Source organism: Manacus vitellinus, unplaced genomic scaffold (genome assembly GCF_001715985.3).
Source record: "Manacus vitellinus isolate BGI_N305 unplaced genomic scaffold, ASM171598v3 scaffold_35_pilon, whole genome shotgun sequence".
NCBI lineage: Eukaryota > Metazoa > Chordata > Aves > Passeriformes > Pipridae > Manacus > Manacus vitellinus.
In genome coordinates, this window is record NW_021940498.1 from 8,002,766 (window position 1) to 8,028,039 (window position 25,274).

Here is a 25,274-nt window from a genome sequence, read left to right on the forward strand (position 1 = left end):
TTTGGGAAGCAACAGATAAGTTTGGATATCTCAGATTTCACGTGTCCAGCTTTGAAACCTTGTCAGGAAAAGAAGAAAAGAACAAAAGAAAAAAAAAAAACGACCTGCAAATGAAAAACCAAAACCCCTTCACTGGTGCTGAGGCTTTGCTCTGTGATGATTAGGCTGCTTTAAAATATCTCAGATTAAATGCCAAAAAATGGGGTGGGGGTGTACTGTCCATGTCAGTTTTTGATGTTTGATGTTGGGAGATATGAGTTAAATTGCAAGAAGAAGGCAGTGGCCTGGCAGCATCACCACTGTGCCTGGAGTGAATACACTCTTTTGCCATAGGATTTACCTTTTTTTTCCAACCAGATTCTACTGTTTGGCAGAGGTAGGATGCTGTAACCTCTGATTTTAAAAGCATGTGGCATTGACAGGTGGCGGCTCGCACAGGGGAGTCGGGAGTGAGGAGAAGGACACAGGCCATGTCCAGATCTGCCAGCAAACGGAGAAGCAGGTTTTCTTCTCTTTGGGGGCTGGATACTACCTCGAAGAAAAAGCAAGGGAGGCCAAGCATTAATCAGGTAAGGGTGGGGAAGCCTGTGATACTGATATTTTCAAGGCTGTTTGTTAGTGTGCAGAATGCAGCTCGCACAGAGTCACTTGCATCAAGCACTTCCACACCCAGCCTTAGCCTTGCCTGGTTAATCTTTCACGGTGTGTAGTCATCTCATTCCTCATCCTCTTCAGAAATCAGGACTGTAATTGCAGATCAGTGTAGAGCAGCTCCTGTCAAAGGTTTGGAGTTGGCCCTTTCTTTAGCTGATTTGGTTGTATTCTTCCTGTTGTTGCATTTTTGCTGCCTCTGCTTTTGCTGGAGGTGCTGTCCCTAATCTCAGGAGCAACAAAGCTTCATGTGTAAAACAGGTGCAACTTTGAAAGGAAAATAATAATGCAGACTTATTTGGTTATTTTTAATTTAAAACTACAAGTTTGTACAATACTTTAAATGTAGCTGAGCTGGATGTAAACTTCCTAAAGTGACAAAAAGCTTTACATTTAGTCGGGACAGCCCTTGTTTTGCCTCAGATTTATAAAAAAGGCAAAAGTTGCAATGTTTCCACCCAGTCACTGCCCAGATCTTTCTCTAGAAAACATGTTTCAGTGTGGTAGGAAGGTGCTTCCCTGTTATTCTTCCCAAACATCCCTAATTATAGCTTTCAATTTTTGAGAGCCATACCTCATCTAATTGCAGGAAATGTAGGCTCTGCTCTTCTTTCTTTTCTCTCAGTTTTTGTGGGGAGAGAGGCTCGGGACACACGTTCTGTTCCCCGTGATTTCTTCTGCCGTTTGTTAAGGCAGCAGTGGGTGTTTGTTTTGCTCAGCAGAGGATGGATGCTGTGGAATTGTTGAGCTTGTTTTCAGCCAGACATTAGAAGTTCACCTAATATTTAGTGGCTGAGCAGAAGCTCAGGGTTTTATCTGGAATGCAGCAGATGATTCCCATGAGTGCGTTCCCAATTCCTCGTTCTGATGCCGCAGCATCCCTGTTGCTTTGTATTTACTTGCCCCAAATCAAACACAGCCCCTTGTCCTGAACTAAGATCCTGCCCATGCTGTGTGTGCAAGCCTGGTTTTTTCCCTCTGATCTCACCCTTTTGTTTTTCCTTTCAGGGGGGATAATTGCATTCTTCACGCTGCCTCCCCCACCCCTGCCCCCCTCGCTCCTCACTAAGCACAGGCATGGAAAGGGTTCTGTTCCAGGTTAAAGGAAAGTCATACTTGAGAGAGTTGTAGAAAATGTAAAATTCTGGGGAAGTGGCAGAATGTCTAAATGCAGTGCCTGCACACATTTTCTTTGCATCCTGCAAAGTGTTGCCCATTGGAAGGAGCAAACTGTAAATCCCTGAAGGGCAGAGACCGTCTCCCATCCTACATGGCCCTGCTTCGTTTTAGCCATGGAATAGTTAACAGCCAAACCAGCAACTTGATCCTCAAGCAGTGGTGATGTGGAGCTGTAAAACTTAACTTTTCAGTTTTAATTACAAGCTTCTGTTGCAGTAAGAACCCTGCTTGCCCATCTGATGGAGTCCTGTGCTGATTTGGGGTGGAGCCCGTAAATATTCCCGTTCAGCCGTTCCTCCTGCATGGAGTCCTGTTGATTTTGGCTCTGTGGCTCGTGCTGGGTTACCAGCTCTTATTTCATTAGAGAAGGGTTACACTGACTTGTGGTGCTTGAATGTTTGCTAAGTACGTTTTGGCAGCTGGGTTATTACAAAGCCAGCCAGAAGCAGAGCCCTTCTGATTTCTCAGCCTTAGCAGAAGTGGGAAAGTGTTCATTCCCACACTTTACAGGTGGGGAAACCGAGCACAAAAGGAGATAAAATCAGTCCAGCTTCACCAAGGAAGTCGGAGACAGACCTCTAAGCAGAAATGGGCTCTAATCTTCCAGCACGATGCCCCATCACCAGCTTGTCTTTCACCTCCCCTTCTCTTTTATCAGGCTGCTGTTTTCCTTCGCTGTGTTTGGAGATGAGTGTTTTTCAGTTTGATTTCTCTGTGAGGTGTCAGACAGACTGTTCTCCCCTTAGCCTGTGCTGCAGACGTTTGTGTTTCAAAGCACATTCACTCTTTTCCCTCAGGTGTTTGGTGAAGGAGTCGACTCAGTAAAGAAATCCCTGGAAGGGATCTTTGACGACACAGTCCCGGATGGCAAGGTAACCCCAGCTCTCCAGCTGCCTCCTTTGCAGCCAGTCTCCATGCAGGGATTGACTCTGGGATGAGAGGGGAGAGGACCCTCTGTGCTCTGGAGGGCTTGGAGCTTCTCTGGGAGGGTTTGAGCTGGTTGCCCACGACCAAAAGGGCAGCTGAAGGTGCCAGACCCAGAGGTCTGTTAGCCAGGGAAATGCCTGCCCACAGGAGGACCTGGATGTCTCTGGCTCTGGAAGATGGCTCCTTTTGGTGGCCATATGGGGTTTTCATAATTAAGGGTTGGTACAACTATGAAGCACAGGGCTTTCTCTGTTGAGTGCTTCCCTGAGCTGCTGCATTTGCTTCCGTGACTTCCTGCATTTGCAGCCCCAATTGCAGCTACTTTCTCTTTCCCCAGAGAAAGTCAGCTGTAAAACAACCTTAACACAGTGCTGAGGCACATTCTTCATGTAGTGGATATTGGGTTTAGCCACATGAGCCCACTTGCTGTAAACAGGGATTCTGTAGCTCCTATCACTTCCTGGGGATTTATAGCTTGGAGTGCAACTCAGGTGTATAAAAGGCAGTAAATTCAAAATAAATGCTAAGATTTGCTAAGATTTTGCCATTACCAGGTATAGGAACTGCAGTACCTACAACAGTTTTGTTGGCCTCGGATTGGTTTACCCAGAAACACAGTGCATTTCAGTTTTCAATTTAAATATGTTTTTATCCCTATTATTTTTTGTTGCATTCCTAGCATTCCCAGCAGCCATAGGGTGAAATCCCAGGAGAAGCACATTGCACCAGTGTAGCTGTGTGGGTGGCATGGGAAGGCACACTTTCTTCTGCTCAGGGAAAACTCCAGGTTCCTGCCCAGACAAGCCTTCAACCTGGGCTTATGAACAAAACATCTTCTCTCTAAGAGGGCTCTTTGATACAGCACATAATGCTCCTCCTCACACTTGTTATTGATGAAGAGGGAGTTGTGTTTGGCTGGGAGAGTCATCTTGGACTTTGTCTGTAATTTAGAGGGAGAAAGAAGTGGCACTGAGCAGTGTCCATCAGCACAACCCCGACTGTGACATTTGGGTTCACGAGTACTTCACGCCCTCGTGGTTCTGCCTGCCCAACAACCAGCCTGCCCTGACCGTCATCCGTCCTGGGGACACCACGAGGGACGTACTGGAGATGATCTGCAAGGTAAAGGCTGCCAGTGTGACCTGGAGTGGGGTGAGATACCTGTGACCCTGAGGGCTTTCTGTGGAGCTTCAGCACTGCTCTGTGTTGGGAGATCAGTTCGGTGTTGGATGAAGAACATGAATTATACTGAAATGTCCGTGCTGGGACCGCAGCAGAGAATTTCCTGCAGCTGGAGCTGAGCTTGGCACGGGTTGCAGGGACAGGCAGGCTCAGTTTTGCCTTTTCCACTCTGACTGCTGTGCAAGAGCCTCTGAGTGCCTTCACACCCTGGCTGCTGCCTGTCAGGGGCCACCCACCTCTCCAGTGGAGACCAAGCTGTGTGTGGGACCCTCAACACCCTGGCTCCCAGCCCGCTGGACACCCCACACCGTGGTAGTGCAGCCACCTGGCCACCCTGGTGTCCCCAGCCCTGCCACCCCTCCCACAGCCCGTTCCCTCCTCTGCCAGGCGAGTGAGGTGATCTCACCCTTTCCCAGGTGCCAAGGTGGCCTGTTCCCACGTGCCATTCCCCCTTCCTTCCCCTCTGGCTGGCACTGGGGAAGGCAGCAGCACCAGGAGTAGGAGAAGGGGCCTGTGTTTGCTGCCTGCACTGCAGTCAGACTTGCCTCGTGTGGGTGGCGGGAGGGGAGAGAGGAAGGCTTTTATCTGCTTTTGAGTCGGGGGGGAAAGAAAAACCACCTGGATTTCTCTGCCAGATGAAGTATCAGAGACATTTGGCCATTAAAAAGAGTTACATCTCTAAGGAGTTGGAAACTTTGACAAATTAAATACAGGCTTTCAGATCTGGCAGCTACATAATGTGTGTTTTCTGCTCTGCCTGGGAGCGAGACCCGACTCGTCTCACGTGCTGCTCTGAAAAGTGAGGCTGCTTTGTACAGCAACAACAGCAAAAGAAAAGAAAATATTTATTACTATTGAGAACTTAACTTTGGGAGCTTTTAGAACATGTTGCATGTGCTTCCAAAGAGAGGGAAGGTGAGAGAAAGGCGTTTGTTTCCAGTAATTACACAGTGCGCTCATCTCTCTGCCAGGTGTGCTGTTCAAGAGTTTGTGAAAGCTCTGCTTTGTGTTCAGGAAAAGATGACATTTTTGGAGAGAGACATAACAGGGAAGCTGGATGACACATTGTTAGTAATGATTTATTTTTAGGATTTATGTTTTCCCTTGGGTAAGAGCGATTAACTCCGGGGGAGCAGATCCTCAGCTGGAGTAAGCTGGTGTAGCTCCACTCCTTCCAGCAGGTGCCTGCTGAGGATCTGGTATCTTACTGTGTGTTTGTTGTGGTGGGTGGGGTGGGGGGTGTATAAGGAGAAGGGGAGGTGGGTGAGTGTTTTTGAAGAGCTGTTATCTGTTTCTTTCCTTTCTGTAAGAGTTTTCAGCCTGGAAAACACTGATGGATGCCTTCTTTTCTGTAGCATTTAATAATCAATCTCTTTTCTTCTGTCTCTTGCATTCAGCTCATTTTTCCCCCTTTAATATCTGATCCACATCATTTCACATCAGTTTGCCATCTGCCATCTGAGAACCAGTCAAGTTCTGGTACAGTAAACATTTCAAGCTCTACATTTCATATAAACCTCTTCATGTTTGTGAATGTGGTTAAATCTATCTGTGCTGTTAAACTGAGCTTGATTATTCTGTTGGAGAACATTAAGTGCACTCAAGTCATTGTAGAAAATGTGTTCTTATGCTAACATTGCTGCTTGTTATTGTACAGCGAGTTAGGCTTTGGAGGATGCTTTGTGACACTTTCATGATTTCAAGATTGGTGGGAGGAGTGTTTAAAGCATATTTTAGAGTGGTATCTCAAAGATTTCTCCTAATATTTAACTAATAGCATCACTTGGCAGGCAGGGAAAGTCAGTGTATGTGAGTTAAATTGCTTTTCTATGGATGATAGGAAATAGTTGGTCCCTCCCAACCTTAAGCATCCTGTGATTCTGTGATAATACAGTGTGAACGTGTGTATATGTATTACTAACATTTGCATAAAAGTATGTCTTAAAATTGAGTGGAAACTCACACATTGTGTATGGATTTAGGCAGAGCCAGTATGGAGATAATAACACCAAAAATCAGGAACAGAAGACTACATGGCATTTAGTCCTTTGACTGCATAAAAAATTGGGAGGCAAGAAAGGGTTTTTTTCCCCTCACAGTTTACATGTTCCAGTAGACCTGTGTGAGGGGCAAGAAGCAGATTCCCCCAAGGTCTCTGGATTTGTGCTCAAAGTCTCTGAGAAGTTACTTGAGCCTGCTGCTCCGTGGGCTTACTTTGATTTTGAGCTGGTGTTTTCCTGCTGGAAAAGCTTGGGCTGGAATGTGAAGCCAGAGTAATACAGTGGGGTGGCTGTTGTGTTTCTGTGATGCTGAAAGAACATTCCTGTCCCTCTCTTTGACTAGAAAGGAGCCCAAATGGGGGAGCAGTTGGGCTTTGTGTGCCAGCCCATGACAGCACTTGATCCTTTTGAATCTGATCAAACCCCTGGCTGGAAATTCTTATGCAAGAGCACCTTGGTTAAGCTGTGGGGTTGTGTTTTAAATTGGGTTTGCTGCTTAATTTAGTCCAGACATAGCCAGAGTTATTAGGAGAGAAATAAATAAACCAAGCAGCTTATTTGGACTGCTAAAAGGTATTTTGGGTGGTCTCAAAAGGATATTCATATCATTAAAGCTGCCCTGTTTCTACTCCCACCTTCCCACATATGGATGCAGCTCCTAGCAACAAAAAAGTGGGTTAATGGTTTGGCTTTTAGGGCAGACTGGCTGTGTCCACTTACAGGGACCTTTTCCTTTCACTTCAGTAGAAAATCGTGCCCCTATTTGAGACACTTTAATGTCAAATTCTGAGGTAGACAAAAGCCTTGGGGCAGCTGTGGGAATGTCAATTAACTAAATGGGGTGGCCCATGGGCTGCACCATCACAGCTTTAGTGGTGATGGTTCTCATTTCTGACTTGGGTGGGATTGCAGTGTAGTGCATTGATGGCATCCACCTCAGCTGATGGTGTTTCTTGGAAGAAATGAGTGGCTCAAAATATGTATGTTTTATCCCGTGGCCTCTCTAGCAGATGCTGTGCTCTGCCTGGGGTGGCTGAGCTAAGGCAGCTCCTGGCCTGTGCCCAGTGCCTGGAGGCTCCAGACTGGATAAATTCCCGTCCCTCTGCAGCAGGTGGTGATTTCTGCCAGCTTCAGCCAGGCTGGAAAGCATCCCTTTGGGTCTCCTCTGCAAGGGGAGGACGTTCAGAGTCACTGTTGGACGTGACGCGAATACCCGACTGTGGGTGGGGGTCTCTGCCCACCCTGGGCTTTGCTCAGTGCCATGGAGGGGTTGGCACAGCTCTGCCTGACCAGCCTGGCCTGATGAGCTCATCCTCACAGCGTGGGCAGCAGGGGAGGGAGAATTCTGCCCCTCTCCCCTCAGGTGAGACCCCCCTGCAGAGCTGCTCCAGCCCTGGGGAACAGCACAGCAAGGACATGGAGCTGCTGGAGAGAGGCCAGAGCAGGAACCAAGAGGATCAGAGGGATGGAGCAGCTCTGCTGGGAGGAAAGGCTGGGAGAGTTGGGATTGTTCAGCCTGGAGAAGAGAAGGCTTTGGGGTGACCTAATTGTGGCCTTCCAGGACCTGAAGGGAGCCAACAAAACCGGTGGAGAGAGACTATTCAGAAGGGCCTGGAGTGACAGGACAAGGGGGAATGGCTTCAAACTGCCAGAGGGCAGGGATACATGGGATATTGGGATGAAATTCTTCCCTATGAGGGTGGTGAGGTGCTGGCCCAGAGAAGCTGCAGCTGCCCCATCCCTGGAAGTGTCCAAGGCCAGGTTGGACAGAGCCTGGAGCAACCTGGGCTAGTGGAAGGTGTCCCTGCCCACGGCAGGGGAATGGAATGAGATGATCTTTAAGGTCCCTCCCAACCCAAACCAGTCTGTGATTCCCTGATTCTGTGAAATGCAGCAAATGTACAAGAGCTTTGGCACAGGAGACCCCGAGAAGATGCCCCATGGTGGCAGCAGGAGCTGCCAGGTTGCCTGGCTCCTTCCTCTGCTACTGTGGTTTTTCCACAGAGCATTTTTCCCCGCTGGTGTTGCTGTAAATGGCTGAAGCATTTCATGGACTTTCAGAGAGGCTTACCAGAGACTTCTCCCCCCAGATGTGGGTGTGCAGTCAGTGGTGTGCAAGGCACTCCTCAGTTTGTATCTAAGCTGATCAGAAAAGAATCTAGGACTCCTCTGTGTCATTTCTGAACCCTTAAAGCCAATTCTGCTTCCTTTTAATTTCTGGGGTGCTTGTACATGTGTTGGGAAGAGAGGAAACTAGTGAAAACAGCATTAGTCAATGAGCAAAGCACTCAAAATGCTTTCCAGAAAGAAAAAAAAAAAAATAAAGAAAAAAGGAGAGAGAGTAAGGGTCTCCTACATTCAGCTGTTTTTCTTTTGGCCCTTGATAGATTTCAGATTCTTTATTTAATTAACTAGGAATTTGCCTGGATTACGGAGGTTATTCCATTTCAGATACTCAATTTCATACAAGAATAATTTGATCTTTGAATAGGAAATACTTGAATGTAGTTGAGTGTAGCACTGTAGAGTGCAGCAATAGGTCTGCTTTTTTTTTTTTTTTTTTTTATTATGGCCCTTGATAGATTTCAGATTCTTTATTTAATTAACTAGGAATTTGCCTGGATTACGGAGGTTATTCCATTTCAGATACTCAGTTTCATACAANCTGGGCTAATCTAGACTTTCCAAAGCATTCACCATCCTCTGTTTGCTGAAGGGTCACTCTGGGATCTTCTCCACAGGCCCCTTGGAGTACATTACTCATCACCTGTGATCAGTCAGCTGAGTGCTGGTGTATCATCATCTTGCCTTGAACTGGATAAGCCAGGCTTTAAAAAACATGATAAACAGGCAATAACGAAGTTCTTGCATGAATTTTCGGATGAGCCATTGTTTTTAGCACAACCTGGGAAAGGATGGCAGTTTCTTGGTATAAAATGACTAGGCTGATGTATAAAAGCATTTAATAATGGGATTTCAGAAATGACAGTGAGGAGAATTTGCCTCCTGTATGGGTGAATCACTTTGGGGTTTCTCATTAGGTGTAGCCAACAGTTTATGAACTTTGAAAATAACTTCTGAATGACATCCTTTGTGTTTATCATAATTCTAATGTGTTTTGATTACACACTGCATTAACCTCTGCTTAAATCAAGCTTATTAATCATGCTGAGAAAAGGTCGTTAACATCTCCCAGACCAAATGCTCTATCCTCAGCTAATTATAACTAATTCATTAAAATGGTGTGACCTGTTTCCACTGGGATGTAATCCAGGATGCAACTCTTGGCTTCTTTTGGCTTTATAAAGCTGGTGTATCCTTGGCTGGTTTGAATTTAGAGGACATGCAGATTTTCTGGTTTTTATTAACCTTGCTTGAAATCTGCCACATCCTACTTACACACTCTATTATAAAGACACTAAAAAACCCAAACCAAAGAGGAAACAGCTTTCCTGCTACATTTTCCTCTGTTAGCAGAACATTTATTTACCTCCATGTGATTTGAAATATCCTTATACAGTTCGCTTTTATTCAGAGGTGTGCTCTGAGGCTTCTGATTATTTCTGGAGTACCCTGGGAGGGAGCAGAACTGCCAGGTCAGCAGGGGCTGCTCAGAGTGCCCTCAACACCCTGCTCAGTTGGTAAATAAATGAATGGATGCTCATTCATGAGGAAGAGGAGGAGGTCCAGGGTCTTATTCAGGTCGTGGTGGAAGGTGGTGCTGGGGCAGTTTTGTGCCTGTGAGGGTCACGCCACTCTCTGAGTAGGTGATTAAGGCATTTTTTTTCCCCTCTGAAGCCTGTTCTCTGTCTCTTGCAGACCCACCAACTGGATGTCTCTGCTCACTACCTGCGGCTCAAATTCCTCGTGGAGAACCAGCTCCAGTTCTATGTACCAAAGCCAGAGGAGGAGATCTATGAACTGGTAATGCAACCCACTGGGCAAAATTAAATGGCACTTGGTAGGACGCTGGTAATTAGTGTTTATCTGGCATTGTGTAACACAGAGTTATGCTTTTTAGCTTGCAATTATGGTGCTTTGCAGACCATAGCAAATTGGCCTACAGTAATCTCTGCAAACATTTCATCTTGCCTTGGTGTTAGTTTATGTTTGTGCTGTTATATGTCTGTGTGGGGGAGAGAGAGGAGGAACAGCCACAGGTAATGTGTGAAAGTCACTTTAATGTTACATTTAAGCTTAACTTCCCTCAAGGTTGTCTTTTCCTGTTGCTCATATTGTCCATGGGGGGTTTAAAGACATAGTGTTGAGGCCTGAGCACTTGTTGTCACAGTCACTTTGATTTTTAAAGAGGGGGAAAATACACAAGCTGTTGTTTTTTTTTTTTTCTTTTGGTGGGTTTTTGGTGTTCTTTTTTTTGTTTTATTTTTCTTAATGGGAAGATAAACACCGAGGTTAAAAAGCTCAGGAGTTATGTGTGAGAATATACTTTCTTAATTGCTTCAGTCGGCTGTTTTCATCTCATTCATCTCAAAAGCAGACTTCAAAGGAATTTTGCCATGAGAGATTAAAAAAAAAAGACCAAACAGGATTAGTGTCATGCTTAACTCTGTGATTTTTACACATGCACGCTGTAAAGCTTTTTAAACTCCTTTTCACTGGTGGCTGTTTTACTTATAAAAAAGTAAAACTTTGCTAGTTATGGGGGCTTTTGTTCATTTAGCAATGAAGTTCTGGGATTTTCCATTAACACTGTCAACAACAGCAACAAAAAAAAAAAGTGTGAGAAAGTGCTAGTGGAGTGCTAAGACTGGGAAGTGAAATAGAGTTGGGAAAAATTAAAACTCAGAGGAGACAGATTTTAGCTTTCCTTGCCTGGGAGGACTTTGGTGACTTGTGTTGAGAGGATGTAGGATTGACATAGTCACCACTTATTGTTTGTTTTGGTAAAATGAAACTAACCCCAAAATCAGTCATTGGGACTGTGTAAGTGCTGATAGATGAGTGCTGCAGGAATATGTCTAATGTACTAATATTAAAGCAACACACATTTGTATGTGTGTGCTTGTTTCATGAGAAAGTTGGAGTTACTTCCATGAGCTGTTCTCTAACACCTGACTTTTGCAGCTGAACAGATGTGTAAGTGCTGATAGAAGAAGGAAATAAAATAAAATTGTATTTTTATTAGGGAAACTTAGGTTCCTCTTCTTTTTAAAGGAATGGTTTACATACTTGAGTCCAAGCGCTGACGTCACTTAGTTTCAAGATGTTAATTATTGTGAATTGCTTTTTTCCACACTCCCAGCAGTGTGGAAGCAGAATTAATATTCACCTGTGGGCTCTCATTCACCTGGGGTATGGTTTTTTCTGAAGACAAAGGGGTGGTTTGGTACCGAAGTGCTGAAAGGCAGAGGGAACTGCACCTGGGTGGAGGGGCTTCTGGGCTCTTACCTAAGTGTGAATTTGTGCTGGGCTCCCAGGAAGGATGTTAATGACTATTTCAAAGACCTGGGGGCTTTGTTTGGTTACAAATAAACACTGAGGTGTTAAAGGTGAAATGTCATGCTAAGACATAGTAAATTGTCCTCTGACAATGAGGAAATGTATTTAAGAAACAAAATCCCTCCTTGTGAGTTTAATACTCTTTCATAATTGAATTCCTGCAATGTCTTCATTAAAATAATAGAAAAATATTAAATTATCACTACCCATAAATTGGGAAATTGCACTCAAAATGTTACTGACTGAGGGAATTAGATGTACCCTTGCTGTTATGATGATGGTAGTAAAACACTGCTTCCCTTTCTTTAGCTGTGTTCTAACAGCAAAGCTTAGTGATGCTACTGATGCACCTCACACAGGTGGAGAAAAACTGTTTGATAAATAATGACCATGGTGCCTTTTTTCCATCTGCAATTAAAAACCAAAAAGCTGTTCCAAACGATTTCAATTGATGTGTCCTCCCACAGTAACATACTTTTGTGTGTGTTTTTTTTGTTTTTCTTCTGTTCAGCTGTACAAAGAGATAGAAATCTGTCAGAAAATCACACAGCACATTCAGATCGAGAAGTCTGATGCATCCTCCGATATTTATGGTGAGTTTCTCCTTGGCTTGTTTTTCTTTTTCTCCCAAGTCAGTTCCAGTGCTATTCACTGATACACCTGAAAGGTCTGCTGAGCACAGAAGGAAGAGCACATCTGATTCCTGAGCCTGCACAGAAAGCATCCACCTGCCCCAGAGCAGGGCAGTTTTATTTGTGGTGCGCCGAGCGCGGCTTTTCCCGGTGCTGGAGCTGGAGGATGTGCAGCTCTCCAACGAGAGCTATGGTGGCAGAAAGGACAAATGTTTGCTTGTTCTTGTAGTTTCTCCAAAACACCACCCACAGAAGGTGTAGGTGGCAAACGGCATCCTCTGCCAGCTGCCACCTCTCACGGGAGTGCCTTCAGGGGGGCCCTGCCGTGGGCTTGGCACTGGGGCTTTGAGCAGTGCCAGCAGGGTGGAGGGCTTCCCACTCCCTCGGTCCTGCCACCCTTCCCACCTCTTCACCCTTCCACTTTTTCATCCCTTTACTCCTTCCACCTTTTCCACCCCCTCACTCCTTCCACCTTTTCCACCCCTTCACTCCTTCCACTCTTCCACCCTTCCCACCTTCTTACTCCTTCTACCTTTCCCACCCCTTCACTCCTTCCACCTTTCCCACCCCTTCACTCCTTCCACCTTTCCCACCCCCTCACTCCTTCCACTTTTTCCATCCCCTCACTCCTTCCACTTTTTCCATCCCCTCACTCCTTCCACTTTTTCCATCCCCTCACTCCTTCCACNCTTTTTCCATCCCCTCACTCCTTCCACTTTTTCCATCCCCTCACTCCTTCCACTTTTTCCACTCCCTCACTCCTTTCACCTTTCCCACTCCCTCACTCCTTCCACCTTTCCCACCCCCTCACTCCCTCTGCCCAGCATCATGACAAGGACACGGCTGGGAGCATCCCTGTGGGTAGGAGGCATCTCGAGGTCTGTGGCTGTCCCAAGACAGGCTTTCCACCTCTTTCCCCACCTGCCAAGGTGGGTTCCTGCCTCACCCCAACATTCCCAAGGCTGGGGGAGCCTGGCCCCAGCCCTCAAGGATGTCCCATGGACACCTGGAGCCGGAACCTGACACATCTGACCAATCTGTGCACAAAACATAAAGCAGGGGAAGTCCTGCCTGTGTAATTTCAGCAAAATCTCTCATCTTTATGTAGGCTGTTCATACTCCTTTTAGCTTTCAAGTATTTCAGGTTACAGACCTCCAGCCTGGTGAGTTTGCCCTTTGGTCTGGCAATTACAGTTCTGGGGTGTGTTTTAAAGTTATCTGTGCAGCCTACCCTGCAGGAAGCCAATCTACATCTTTCTGCTGTTTATTTAAATACTCTGTTTCAATGACTAGAATAATTCTGAGTCCCCAAACTGCTTATTATACAGCTGCAGGCCATTTGAACACTGAGCTCTGCTACAAAGCAGTGGCTTGAATATTGAAGGCCTAAGAAAGAAGTATTAACCAGTGGAGGGATGGCCCCCAGGTTTGATAATTATGTTGTGCCTGAAAGCACTGTGAGTGTTGGGGGTGTTGTAGCATTTCCTGTTTATTTCTTTTTCTTCTTTTTTTCCCAAGTAATAAATGGGAAAGACCGTGAAATGCACTGTCATGTCCTGTGAAATGAGATCAGCCCTGTGAGACGTGGGACGTGGCTGTGCAGTGGCTCTGACCCTGGGGGGAGGGAATGCTAAAAGCACCCTAAAAACCTGGATTTTCTCCCATTGGAAGAAAATAGCGAAACTTACTTTGCCTCTAAATGGCAGAGGAATTTCTGTAATCTGTTTTTCATAGGAGCAGTGCTGTGTGTCCATACAGTGACAAGCTGGTGCTGAAATCACGCAATCCTGGAACAGTTTGGGTTGGAAGGGACCATAAAGATCGTCTTGTTCCAACACCACATCACAGGGCAAGCCCACCTGGGAATGTTTTGTAGTGTTTCTACTCCCACCAGTGTGCCTGTGTCCTGGAGTGTGTGGCCAGTGTTTTGGACCTTGCCAGTGCTGGATCTCTCAGTGGGATGCTGTTGCTGATGCCTGGGCATGTATGTTCTTGCCTCTTTTGCTGGTACTTTTTCCCTCTTTGCCAAGACTGTACAGGCAGAAATCAGGGTGCACCAGCAGTAAGAACCAGTGGTTTCCAGCTCCTCTAAGTCCCAGGAAGGTGCTGGCATGTTTATCAGCAGCTGGCTCTCACAGGGGGCTGAGGGGATTATCTGGAGGCGGATTTGTTCAGGTATTGTGCTGGTTCAGTGAGGCCACGAGCACTCAGAGCTGCAGACTTTTGTTCTCCTGTCATCAAAACTTTGCAGTGAAGAGAAGGCTCTGTCTGGGTCACCACCCATCTCTTCCCACCTGTGTTTCAGAGTCCATGCACAGTTTGATAATAATGTTTTTGGCAGGAATGCCAGCTTATGCAATCGCTGTTGCTTCCACCCACTCCTGCCCTTCCTCCCCTGCGATGCCAGTACACGTGTTTGTGTGGAGCCCCTGTGGAATTGAGCCAGATGGAAACTCTGCATTCCTACTATACATGTGTATATACAAACTGCACACACATATACACACACACACACACACACACACACACTTGGCTGAGGTGTGTCTCATCTGGGTGGCAGCAAAAGCACTGGCACTGCTGTGAGACAGACGTGCTGCTGCTGCAAATTGTGTTTGAGACCCAGCCACTGCCATAGCTGTGGAAATAAAACAGTTTATCCTTGCCCATCTCTCATCCCTTAAAGCTGAGCACAACATGCTTAATTGCTCCTTACACCCTTTCTGCCAGGAATAACTGCTCAGGATTTATGGGTAGGACTGGGAGATGAATTAAGAAGCAACTACACGTGCATTTAAACCTGATGGATTGAAGGAGGCAGAGGTCTGATCACAGAGAAATCAAAGAATCACAGAATGGTTTGGGTTGGAAGGGTCCTTTACAGCTTATCCAGTCCCACCCCCTGCCCTGGGCAGGGGCACCTTCCACTAGCCCAGGTTGCTCCAAGCCCCATCCAACCTGGCCTCGAACATTCCAGGGATGGGGCAGCCACAGCTTCTCTGGGCAACCTGTGCCAGGGCCTCACCACCCTCAGAGGGAAGAATTTCTTCCCAATATCCCATCTAACCCTGCCCTCTGTTAGTTTGAAGCCATTCCCCCTTATCCTGTCTCTCCAGGCCCTTGGAAATAGTCTCTTTCCATGTTTCTTGTGGGCTCCCTTCAGGTCCTTGAAGGCTGCAATTAGGTCACCTTCTCTTTCTCCAGGCTGAACAATCCCAACTCCCTCAGCCTTTCCCCATAGGAGAGGTGGAGCTTGGGACTGCTTGGGCATTCTGGTCTCCTCACAGTTAAGCCCCAGTGAGCTGCAGCTCAGCCTGGTTTTAACTGTGTGGTGTTTGGCTCCACACCAGCATTTCAGTGGCAGAAGGGTGGTGGTATTGGGAACTGATCATTTGAGCTGACTCAAACTGCTGCCTTGGGCATGCTCTGCTATGCTTCTGGATAAGGATTTTCCAGGTAGGCTTTGTGGTGATGACAGCCAGTAACTACTATATTTTACAGCTGCTCTTTTAGTTGAGGGGTTTTCTCTCTGCCAAAGCTGGAGTGCTGAGTGAGCTTCACAAATTTCATTTGATTCAGCCCGAGGAGCTCACATGCGGGTTCCAAGTAGCTCAGTAAGTCATGGAAGGCCATATGCTTCTCACTTCTAGGCTGCCATGTTCTTCCCCCTCTTTTCTTCTTCCCTTTTTTTTTTTTTAAATCATGGATAAAAAAATAACTCTCAACTTGAAGGGAATCCTAAGGTCAGAATAGGCTCCCAGTACATCTGCACCTCTTGGCTGGTGGCTGATTCCATGTCAGACAAGGGACTCCCCCCAGAGGTTTGTAAATGTTTTTCTAGTCAGAACAACAGAGACCAAATGGTTGCCTGCACTCATTCAGGGAGCAATGAAGTTTCAGAAAGGCAAGTGTTCTGCTTTAGATAACTCTGAACAGTAAATAAACAACCCACATTTAACCAGGCTCCTTGTATTTCCTTTACACGTTGTTATCTTACAGTGTCACACACAAATGGCAGGAAAGTCACCCAAACAGAACGTAACAGTACCATTTGCTCTGTTTAAATTCAGGCTGTGTCAGTACTTCCACTATAAGGCTGTTCTGTGGGTCTCTTGTGTAGCACAAAACGTGCACTGAGCTGAGACTTGGCAAAAAACAGCTTGTGCCATAAGCAGCTGAAAATAAAGGGGAAAAGAGAAAGTAGCATTTTTACCAACTTGTCCAGCCCAGGAATCTGAAAAAGTAGAAGTCAGCCCTGTGCTTTAGCAGGAGGTGGTGTGCCTTGTCTGAGTTCAGGGTGGCACATCAGCCAGAGCTCTCCCATTCCCAGCTGCTGTCGGTGTGTGTCCCAAACCACAGCTCTGTGCAGCTTTTGTCTGCAGACACCAAAACTTCCTGAAGAGACCTTTTGTGGCAACAGAATTGGAAGTCTGTTCCAATGTTTTGCAGCTGTGGTATCCTCAAATGAGGCTGTAGTTGATTTATATATAAACTCAGAAATTCACTTCAGGTTTTTTGTTCAAGCCGCTTTCATTGTTTGACTTTCCCGTAATGTCTGCTAAGGTTTAAGGGAAAGGGGAAGGGAGGGATTCCCGACTGCTCGCTGCAGGGAAGCACAGCCTGTGCTGTGGTGTCTCTGGTTGTTAGGACAGGCTTTTCCTGACCAGCTCTCTGGGTATCTCCCCAGGTTTCTCTCTGTCCTCCGTGGAAGAAGAAGGGATTCGTCGGCTTTATGTGAACGGCGTCAAGGAGACAGGCCTAGCTTTCAAAAAAGGTAAAACACTTTCCAAAGTGGTTTAATCCTGGTATTGACCATGAGCTTGTAGGAATGGGAGCTTTACAAACACACCAAGGGTTCCAGTCCAAAAGCAAATAGGGACTTCTGGGAAGAACCTTTGGTGCTGGATACAGGGCTGTCCTGCTCTTGGGATCAGCTGTGCTGCACGGTCACCCTCTCAGTTCGGAGTTGCTGTGCGTGTAGCATGGTCAGCATGTCCCTTCCAGCCAGAAAGAGGAGCAGAGGCCCTCTCAAGTGAGTCACTGCAGCATGAACAAATACAGTAGAAGCATCACAGTGCTCCCAGTGATTGGGATTGCTGCCTCTGGTTCTGCTTCCAGCCTTTGCAGTAAGCATGGCCGTGCTTGGACCAGAAGCCAGCAGGGACAACTAGGCTGCCAGCTCATCTCGGGGTAGAGCAGGATATGGTTTAACTGCATTTTATCCAAGCAGAGGCCAGCCCTGACACTGCCATACCCTCACTGCTTTTCCCATTCATTGCCATTCCTGATGTGCCAGTGCTGCTGCATGGGCTGGGCTGCTCAGGGAGCCGGGCAGCTGAAAAGTAACCAGATTTTGAAGTAGAACATGGGCAGAATGAGGAGTGAGAAGACGCAGAGTCCTCAGAAACACCTTCAGGGTTTTCTTGGCGAGAGGTTATATGGTCTCACAGTGCTTATTCAGCAGTTGGCTGTTGCCAAAAGCTGTTCCAAAAGCTGGTCTGCTCCATCCCTTGGCCTTGTGCTGACTCTGGCACTCTGAGCCAGCTCAGCTCCCCGGCTTGGTAGAAAACTGCTGTGGCAGTTTTTGTCACCCCCTGGCAGGTGGAGCTGGTTTGTGTGGCAGGGAGCAAGGGGCAGAAGTGGCACAGTGCAGGGACAGCAGAAATGGGGAAGGAAGAAGCTGTGGTCAGGGGATGGGGAACAGCCTGGAGTTTCACCCAGCTGTGGCCTCTAACCCCAACTTCAGAAAACCACATAGGTGGTTCTGGAGGCTGCTGTGTGTGTTTGTTAAGCTTGACAAGACCATCTTTCTCTTTCCTGTCCCTCATCACCCTGGGTTGGCCTCATACAATTCCCTGGCTAACAGGATGAATATCCTGCCAAAAGCCCTGAGCAGGGGGTTGGGGGGCTCTCTGCCAGCCTGCCACAGGGAAATGAAACCCTGGGGGCTTCCTGTGGGGAGCAAAACAAATGTGAGGGTGAGGGTGGAGGGGGTTTCAGCAGGGCTTCCCTGTTCTGCTTTTAGTTACTGTTTGAAGAACAGTTTGAATGGATGTGTGAACACAGACTGCCTCCTGTGGGGCTGGAGCGCTAAAACATCTGATGAAAACTCAGGATTATGTTGCTCTTCAGAATTGATCTGAAAAGCCACCTCTGTATGAACAGCACTTGGCAGGATATTGTGACAAGATACCCCGAGTTCACTGAAAGCAGGGGGGGAAACTCCCTCTGCCTCCCATTATTTACATACATGTCTATATTTGACTGCACTTCCTACAGTAAGTCTCACCAGATGAGATACAGCATTTCATTCCTAATCTTTTCTCCAATTAGAAATTTTACTTTCTCCTGGTAATTTTTATGATTTATCTTTTTGTTTCTACTGTTGATCTGTGTTAGCAAGACATTCTGTTGTTGGAGTTTGAGGTCCTCAACTGTACTGAGACAGACATGATGCTTATCCCAGATAATTCAAAACAAGGTTTACAGAGGGTAAATGAAGCCCCAGATACAATATTTATGGTTGCAGACCTATTAGTGTGCTACTATTGTGCCACAGAATCACTAAGTAGAATAAATGAAATAATGTGAAATGCTTGACTTGCCTTGTTTGGTCCTTCTTTCAAATATGATTTTACAGTCCATTTACTTTGTAGCTATTCTATCTAGTTCACTGTATTCTCTCCAAAACCACACTCCACACTACAGTTTCTAGACACAATTACACCTATTTAGAAAGGTCTCCATTTTCCTAGAGAAGGCTGAAGCTCTTTAGCCTCCTCCCTTGCACATTTTTCCATGAATGTGGGTAGGTACCGTGTTTCCTGGAGGATGCAGCTGAGGCCTCTGCTCACAGCACAGGATCATCGAGTCTGGCCTTTCATCCAGGTTTTAAAGGTGGCAAGACTCATCCTTTGCATGGCTGTCCTGCCAGAGGACTGGGTGGCATGAGGGCAGCTCACCTTGGACCCTGTGAATTCCAGCTCTCATCCCTGTAAATGCCAGGACGGTGACCAGGATGATCCAACATCCATGCCTGTCAGCACTTGTGCACCCTGACTTGCTGCTGCCTGCCTGACCCTAAAGTTTATTTGGGATTAAACCCTGGTGCAGCATGTTTGGTCAGAGAGTGGGCCCAGGTGGCCGTGGGGAAGGTCAGGTTTCCCGTGTCCCCTCTGAGGGCTGCACATTGTCCATCAGCATCACTGCCTTGCCCCTGGATGTGCAGGAGTCAGCTGTTTCCTCAGCAGATCCCCTTTTCCCTTGGGTGCCTCTGCTGCTATAAATAACTCCTGAAATCAGGCTGGAAAAAAACCATGACTAACTTACCAAGAGCTCAGACTTGCCTTTTGAAGATCCATGTGCTGGGATGGGATTCAAGAAGGGCCGGGGGGACACCCTGGTAGGACTGGTAGGCCTGGAGGTGCAAAGTCCTACACCTTGGCAGAGCGGGACATGTTTTCCCTTCTCCTCAGTGGTCACTTCAAATAAAAGCTTATATAGAAAGTTAAAAGCAAGAATCAAGCCAGCCCAGCTGCTCCAGCCTTCCCCCATCCTGTGTGCAGTACCTCACAAGTCTGACTGTCCTTCTGTATCTCTTCATTTAGCAGTGATGTGTGGTGTAGGGAGGTGTGTGGCACAGCAGCTGTTCCCTTGCAGAGTGAAGACAAAGGGGGTCTTGTTGCTGGTACATTGTGAGGGACTTCCTACGGGAGGGATCAGACAACAGATCTCACAAAAGTCCATCAAATTCTACATTTGCAGTCATAAATTATTACTTTTTGTCTAGACAGGCACTGGCACTTCACAGGCACCCGGCTGAGCTCCTTGATGTCTGTGGGGAGCGTTGCTGTGCGAGTCTTACCTGTTCCTCTCTGTCACAGGCCTGAAAGCTGGTGATGAAATTGTGGAGATCAACAAGAGAGCTGCTGAGGAGCTGGACTCGGCCCTGCTGAAGGACGCCCTGGTGCAGCCTGCGCTGTGTCTCACCGTGCGCACCCACCCCGAGATAGAGGAAGGGCAGAAGCTGCTGCAGCCGCCCCCACGTCGCCTGGAGAACCCCCCTGAGCTGGGTGACAGCACCCTGGTGTTTGCAGGGGGCAGCCAAGGTACTGGGCTCAGAGTGGAAACCACCGGGAGGAGGATTCACATTTGCTACGTGCTGGTGTAGCCCCGTTGATCCCTGTGTGTGAATTCCGTGGTGGGAGGAAGGGGAACTGCACTCTGAGTGCACTGGGCAGATAATGCAGGGGGGCTCTGGAAGCTGTAAGGTGTCAGCAGTGGTACCAATGAAGGATGGCTGTGTTCGTGGTCAGGTGGTGACACATCTGCCGTCACCAAATGCGTGTCACATCCTCCAGCTGTGCCCACAGGGAACTAATGACTCACTTGTGGGCAGCTCAGGAGGTGCCTTTACCTCTGGATTTGCCCACAGGAAAATCCCTTGCCCATGGCAAGGAAAGGAAGAGGGTATAAGCATTCTGTGTGCAGTTTTGGGAACCACAGTGTGAGAAAGATCAAACGCTATTGGAGAGTGTCCAGAGCAGGGACATGAGGATGGTGAAGGGTCTGGAGGGGCCACACGAGGAGCAGCAGAGGACACTTGGAATGTTCAGCTGGAGAAGAGCCTGGGGTCAGAGCTCAGTGGGATCTTCAGCTTCCTCCTGAGCAGCAGCTCCAATCTCTGCTCTCTGTGACCAGGGACAGGACCTGAGGGAAAGGCTGGATAAAAGAAATGGTTGAGGAAGAGCAGGACTGCCTCCTCAGTGGTTGTTAGCCATTAGCACCTAAGGCATCAGTGTTAGGAATTGCAGTGGGATAGCTGGAAAGCTCCTCTTACCTGCCTGCTTAGTCAAGTCTTATTTGCCCAGCTTCTAAATGTCCCCCTGTACCTGAAAACAGAAGAGGACACTGGTTACACCCCCTTGCTTCAGTTTTTTTGGAATGATTTAAAAAGCACGAAAAATTAATGGAATGACCAAAATGAAGTTGTTTCTAGCTAATTAAAGCTATTCTGAGCTGAGGTAAAGTCTGACTTTCAGCCAAAACTAAATGGCATCTGGATATGTCAAAATAATTGTGGTGGTTTTTTCCTCCCTCAAGCCAAAGGTTTCATAAATGTCAAAATAATTGTCTTGACAACTATGAAACTTTTTGGGATAAAAAGCTGGAGCAGGCACGGGGCTGTTGATGCACTTCAGTGGTGTTAAGTCAGCTTTCTCCCAGGACATGTCCAACTGCTGCAGTCACCTGGTGTAGGGGCTTCTGGGATGAGTCCAGGTGCAAACTGGAGCTAACCCAGGATGCTGTGATGGCATTAACATGATGCTGAGCCCGAGTGAAGGACCCACAGGGAAAGACAGTTTGCTTGGGCTCAGGACCAAGCTGTCTGCAGGCAAAGGGTCAGGGAGGTACAGCCTGCTGCAACATTTCAGGATGCTGCTCTGGTTTTCCTTGAAAACCTATTGTTCGAATCCTGTTATTTGACAGGACAAGAGGAAATGGCCTCAAGCCACACTAGGGGAGGTTCAGTTTGATATCAGGAGGAATTTCTTCATGGAAAGGATGGTTAGGCATTGGAAGGGGCTGCCCAGGGAGGTGGTGGAGTCCCCATCCTTGGAAGTGTTCAAGGAAGGACTGGACGTGGCACTCTGGGCTGGGGGACGAGGTAGGGATCAGACAAAATTTGGATTCAAGGATCTCAGAGGTCTTTTCCAACCTAAATGATTCTGGGATTCTGTAATATTTCCTGAAAGTGACCTAGCAAAAATGTTTAGCTAATGGGAGCATGTAGTGGGGAAAGGGAAAGCTGGAAGCTAGGCTGGCTTTGGGAGTGGGATATTCATAGCAAGTGAAATAGCGGGAACAAGAAAGCTTCAAAAACAATATTGCAAATCCCTCTGAGGGGACTGATAAAAGCAACCTCACGTAAGAATGTGGGCTAAACCCCCAAAGGCAGTTAAAATTAAACATTTTCAGGACATTTCCCCCTTTTAACTTTAATGGAAGTTTTCCCAGTTAGGCTTTTGTGCTGAAAAAATTGAGGTAGTCATGTACATTTTTATAGACGGCCACAAGATGCCCCCATTCACTACTTAACAGCAGCTCCTCACAGGCCCCATCCTCTCGTCCTTGCCTGGGCTTTTTCACTGTAACTCTGAGAGTTGAGTCCTCACACCTTAACTTTTCACTGAGTGTCTGCCCCGGGTGCAAAGAATGGGGAATTAGGACTGTTGTATTTACGGGATGTAGTGATTCCTGAGGCAGAGCAGTGACATTCCAGAACACAGGGGCTCAACAGCAGGTCTCAACAAGCAGTTTCTCTGCCACTGTCAGTTCTCTGCAGCATTATTTGGAGGGTCTTTGAGGGTCCTTTCCCTTGCTGAGGGTGAGATAGTTCAGGGTTTGCCAAATGTGTCCGAGCATCCCAGCGTGTGCCTTCGGAACAGCAATATCCCTGCGTGCCCCATGCGAAATGAAGATGTAGGCCATGGCTGATGGGAATTTCATGGCAAAACCAGACCTCCCACCTCTGCTGCTTTGCAGACACATTCCTTTTGTGCTGCCCTCAACTTGAGTCATGCCTGTCCTCCTTTGTGACCTTTTCCCGAGCTGGGTTGTGCAGTTGTCGCAGTGGTGTGGAACAGCTCCTTGTTTTCCCGTGTCCTGCTGTGACCATGTGAATTTTCTGGTGGGCCAAACCACCTCCTTCTTGAATAGCTCCCCAGGAACAGGGCTAAGCCTCAGGGCTTCCTTTCCCCTTGTATTTCTCTGGCTGCAGCTGCCCTTCACTTGTGCTGCGCTCAGCCAGCTCCTTCGCTCTCCCTTTGAGGCCACAGGCGGCACAGAAGCTGGAGCTCTCCTGACATTTGCTTTCCTTCAAAACACAGCAGATATTGAGGTGGGATTCACCTTTGTTGCTCCTCAAAGGGAGAGGGATAGTTCTTCAACCAGCAGTAGCTCATCAGCAGGTGTGGGGTGTCTCTGGCAGCTTCTGGAAGCACCTGTAGTTGCCATATGAAATAGGCCTCTGAGGACCATGTTCAGGTGGTGCTTAAAGCTAAACTGCACCAGTGCTCTCATTTGGGATGACTTAAACTGAGGTGGGAGTGAAATCAAGGATCTGCACCCGTGTGCAGTTGTGAGGCAGGTGTTTTTGATCTTCCCCATCCACTTCCCTCTGCTGAGGTGTTTGTAGAACACAGTGATTTATTGAAGCCTTTCTTCTTCTGTCCCTCTGCTTTGCCAGGGATTTGTTACCACACAAAATCTTAAAAAGAGGACTTAAAAAATGCTTTTATTTGAGACATCGTGGCTGTGTCTTAGGTTTTTGGTCTCAGCTACACAGCTTCTTGCAGAAAGCAGTCAAGTATGAAATACCCACTGACCTATTTATTTGTGTCCCTGTCGATTCCAGGCAGTTTGGCTGGCCAGGGAGATCTGCTCTGTGATTTCTCTTGAATGCTTTATTTATAGTACACAGGTTCTGTCTTTGGTCCTCAAGCAGTGTAGCCTCCCTTTCATCAGGGGGGTGAAACACTGATAGGCCAGAGTGCCAGCAGATACACATCACCTGTAGGCACATCCATTCCCCAGAAATCCAGGATCTAGTCGACTGATCGTGCTGTCTTACCGTTATCTTCCTCACTAGCAATTCTTCATCAGCTGTGAAGGCAGCAAAGGGCATGAGGCAGACCATATTGTGTATTTTCAATAGAAAGATGCTATTGAAATGCTGTACATTTTTTTTTAAGGCATCTTTCCCATTGCCTCGCTACTCAGTGTGAGGTCTTCAGGAGCAAAGCGGGGCTATGTTTCTGGGAGTCGACCTCCCTGAAGTGGCTGCTGGTGCTCCTATTAAATCCAACATCTCTTGCAGCTCTTTCATCATCTGAAGCTCCCTTGTATATGCAGAGGTTGGGGCTAGAGCTGCAAATCAGCTCTGTGGCAAGCAACTACTTCACTGTGACTTTACTTAACAGGTTATTTTTGAGATGACCTTGGGTTTTTTACCTCTCGTTGATGTGAAAAGTATTGTCTTGGGTATGATTTGTGCTTCCCCCATGGAATTTGTGCTGCATCGGGTTTGCAGAGCCACAAGTTTTGTTCCTTTCATCTCTTACTGCTTTTCCTGGCTCTCAGTCTTCCCTCCTGCATAAATCTGGCTGAGGAGGATTAGCTCTCATTCTGTCTGGAGCCCTGCAGCATCTTTTCCTTATTGCCTAAAAGGCACAGTGAGATCTGTCTCCTCTTCCTGTGAGGAGTGTTTTGTCTCCCCACTCTGTTCCCCTCAGTCCAGGGAGTGAGAGGAAGCTGGAAGGTGGAAATACAGCAAATCAGCCTCAAATCATCAAGATGATATTTTGCTATTAGAAGGGGATTTGGGAATGGGAGTAGTATCCATATGTGTTTGTGGTCTCCCCGCAGTTCACTCCCTTTTTTTTAACTCTGGGGTAGAATTTCTGCGGTTTAGGCTTTGCATGCCTCCTGTATTTTGGAGATTGTTTGGCATGAGGGATAACTCTGCAGGGATAACTGTGAAGTGTATAAATCACCGTGCAGAATGGATAAAGGCTAAAAAAGAAAGTGCCCCCCATTTGGAATGGCTCTATTTAAAGATAGGAAGCACCCAGGTGTTTCTGAGGATCTGTTATTTTGTTGTTTACAAAGCACCCAGAGGCTGAAGTTACACGCTCTAAAGTCTGTGGTATAAAGCTGAAACAAACTTTTTTTGCACTGTAGGATGGCCACTATTTTTTATTCCATCCTTGTTCTGTCACAGGTCCCCTTGGGATAAGTAATTTGGATTTCAGAATGAGCTGAGGCCAACAATAACCTTAATTTCTTCATGGTTATTTTCATGAGGAAGACGGATAATTTCAGGAAAAAGTACTGTTCTCATTCAGGGCTTGATTTAACAGTTCCAGGAGCATTTCCTGCCGCAGCCATCGGAGGGTTTGGGGATTAGAATTACATTTTTCATCCCAAATTCCCAAAATTCCTGTGGTGCTGCTGCGCCCCCTGCCGGAGTGAGGATGGTGTTACTGAATTCCTGATGTCCCAAGGTCTCTGAGCACACACTTCATTTGTATGCCTATGGAAACTCCTGTTTATTCCCAACGGACTACTCAAGCACTGACTCAGCTCCTGGCTTGGGGAGGGTGGAAAGTGGCCACAGTACAGTTGGTACAGGGCAAGTTTCAATGAATCTGCATTTTTCCCAAGGAGAGGGATTGAACTGAATGAC

The 25,274-nt window shown here is 47.0% G+C and overlaps 1 protein-coding gene across 1 annotated transcript in view; it reads left to right on the forward strand.

The window, feature by feature from the left end:
- The window catches only part of TIAM1 (T cell lymphoma invasion and metastasis 1), a 143,534-nt gene that overhangs the window by 90,118 nt on the left and 28,142 nt on the right, over positions 1 to 25,274 (forward strand). The window contains exons 10-16 of the mRNA XM_029961476.1: positions 423 to 569; positions 2,628 to 2,702; positions 3,709 to 3,879; positions 9,759 to 9,863; positions 11,911 to 11,992; positions 16,716 to 16,802; positions 19,912 to 20,136. Coding sequence (XP_029817336.1) covers positions 423 to 569; positions 2,628 to 2,702; positions 3,709 to 3,879; positions 9,759 to 9,863; positions 11,911 to 11,992; positions 16,716 to 16,802; positions 19,912 to 20,136 — 892 coding nt within the window. The remainder of the gene's footprint in view (positions 1 to 422; positions 570 to 2,627; positions 2,703 to 3,708; positions 3,880 to 9,758; positions 9,864 to 11,910; positions 11,993 to 16,715; positions 16,803 to 19,911; positions 20,137 to 25,274) is intronic.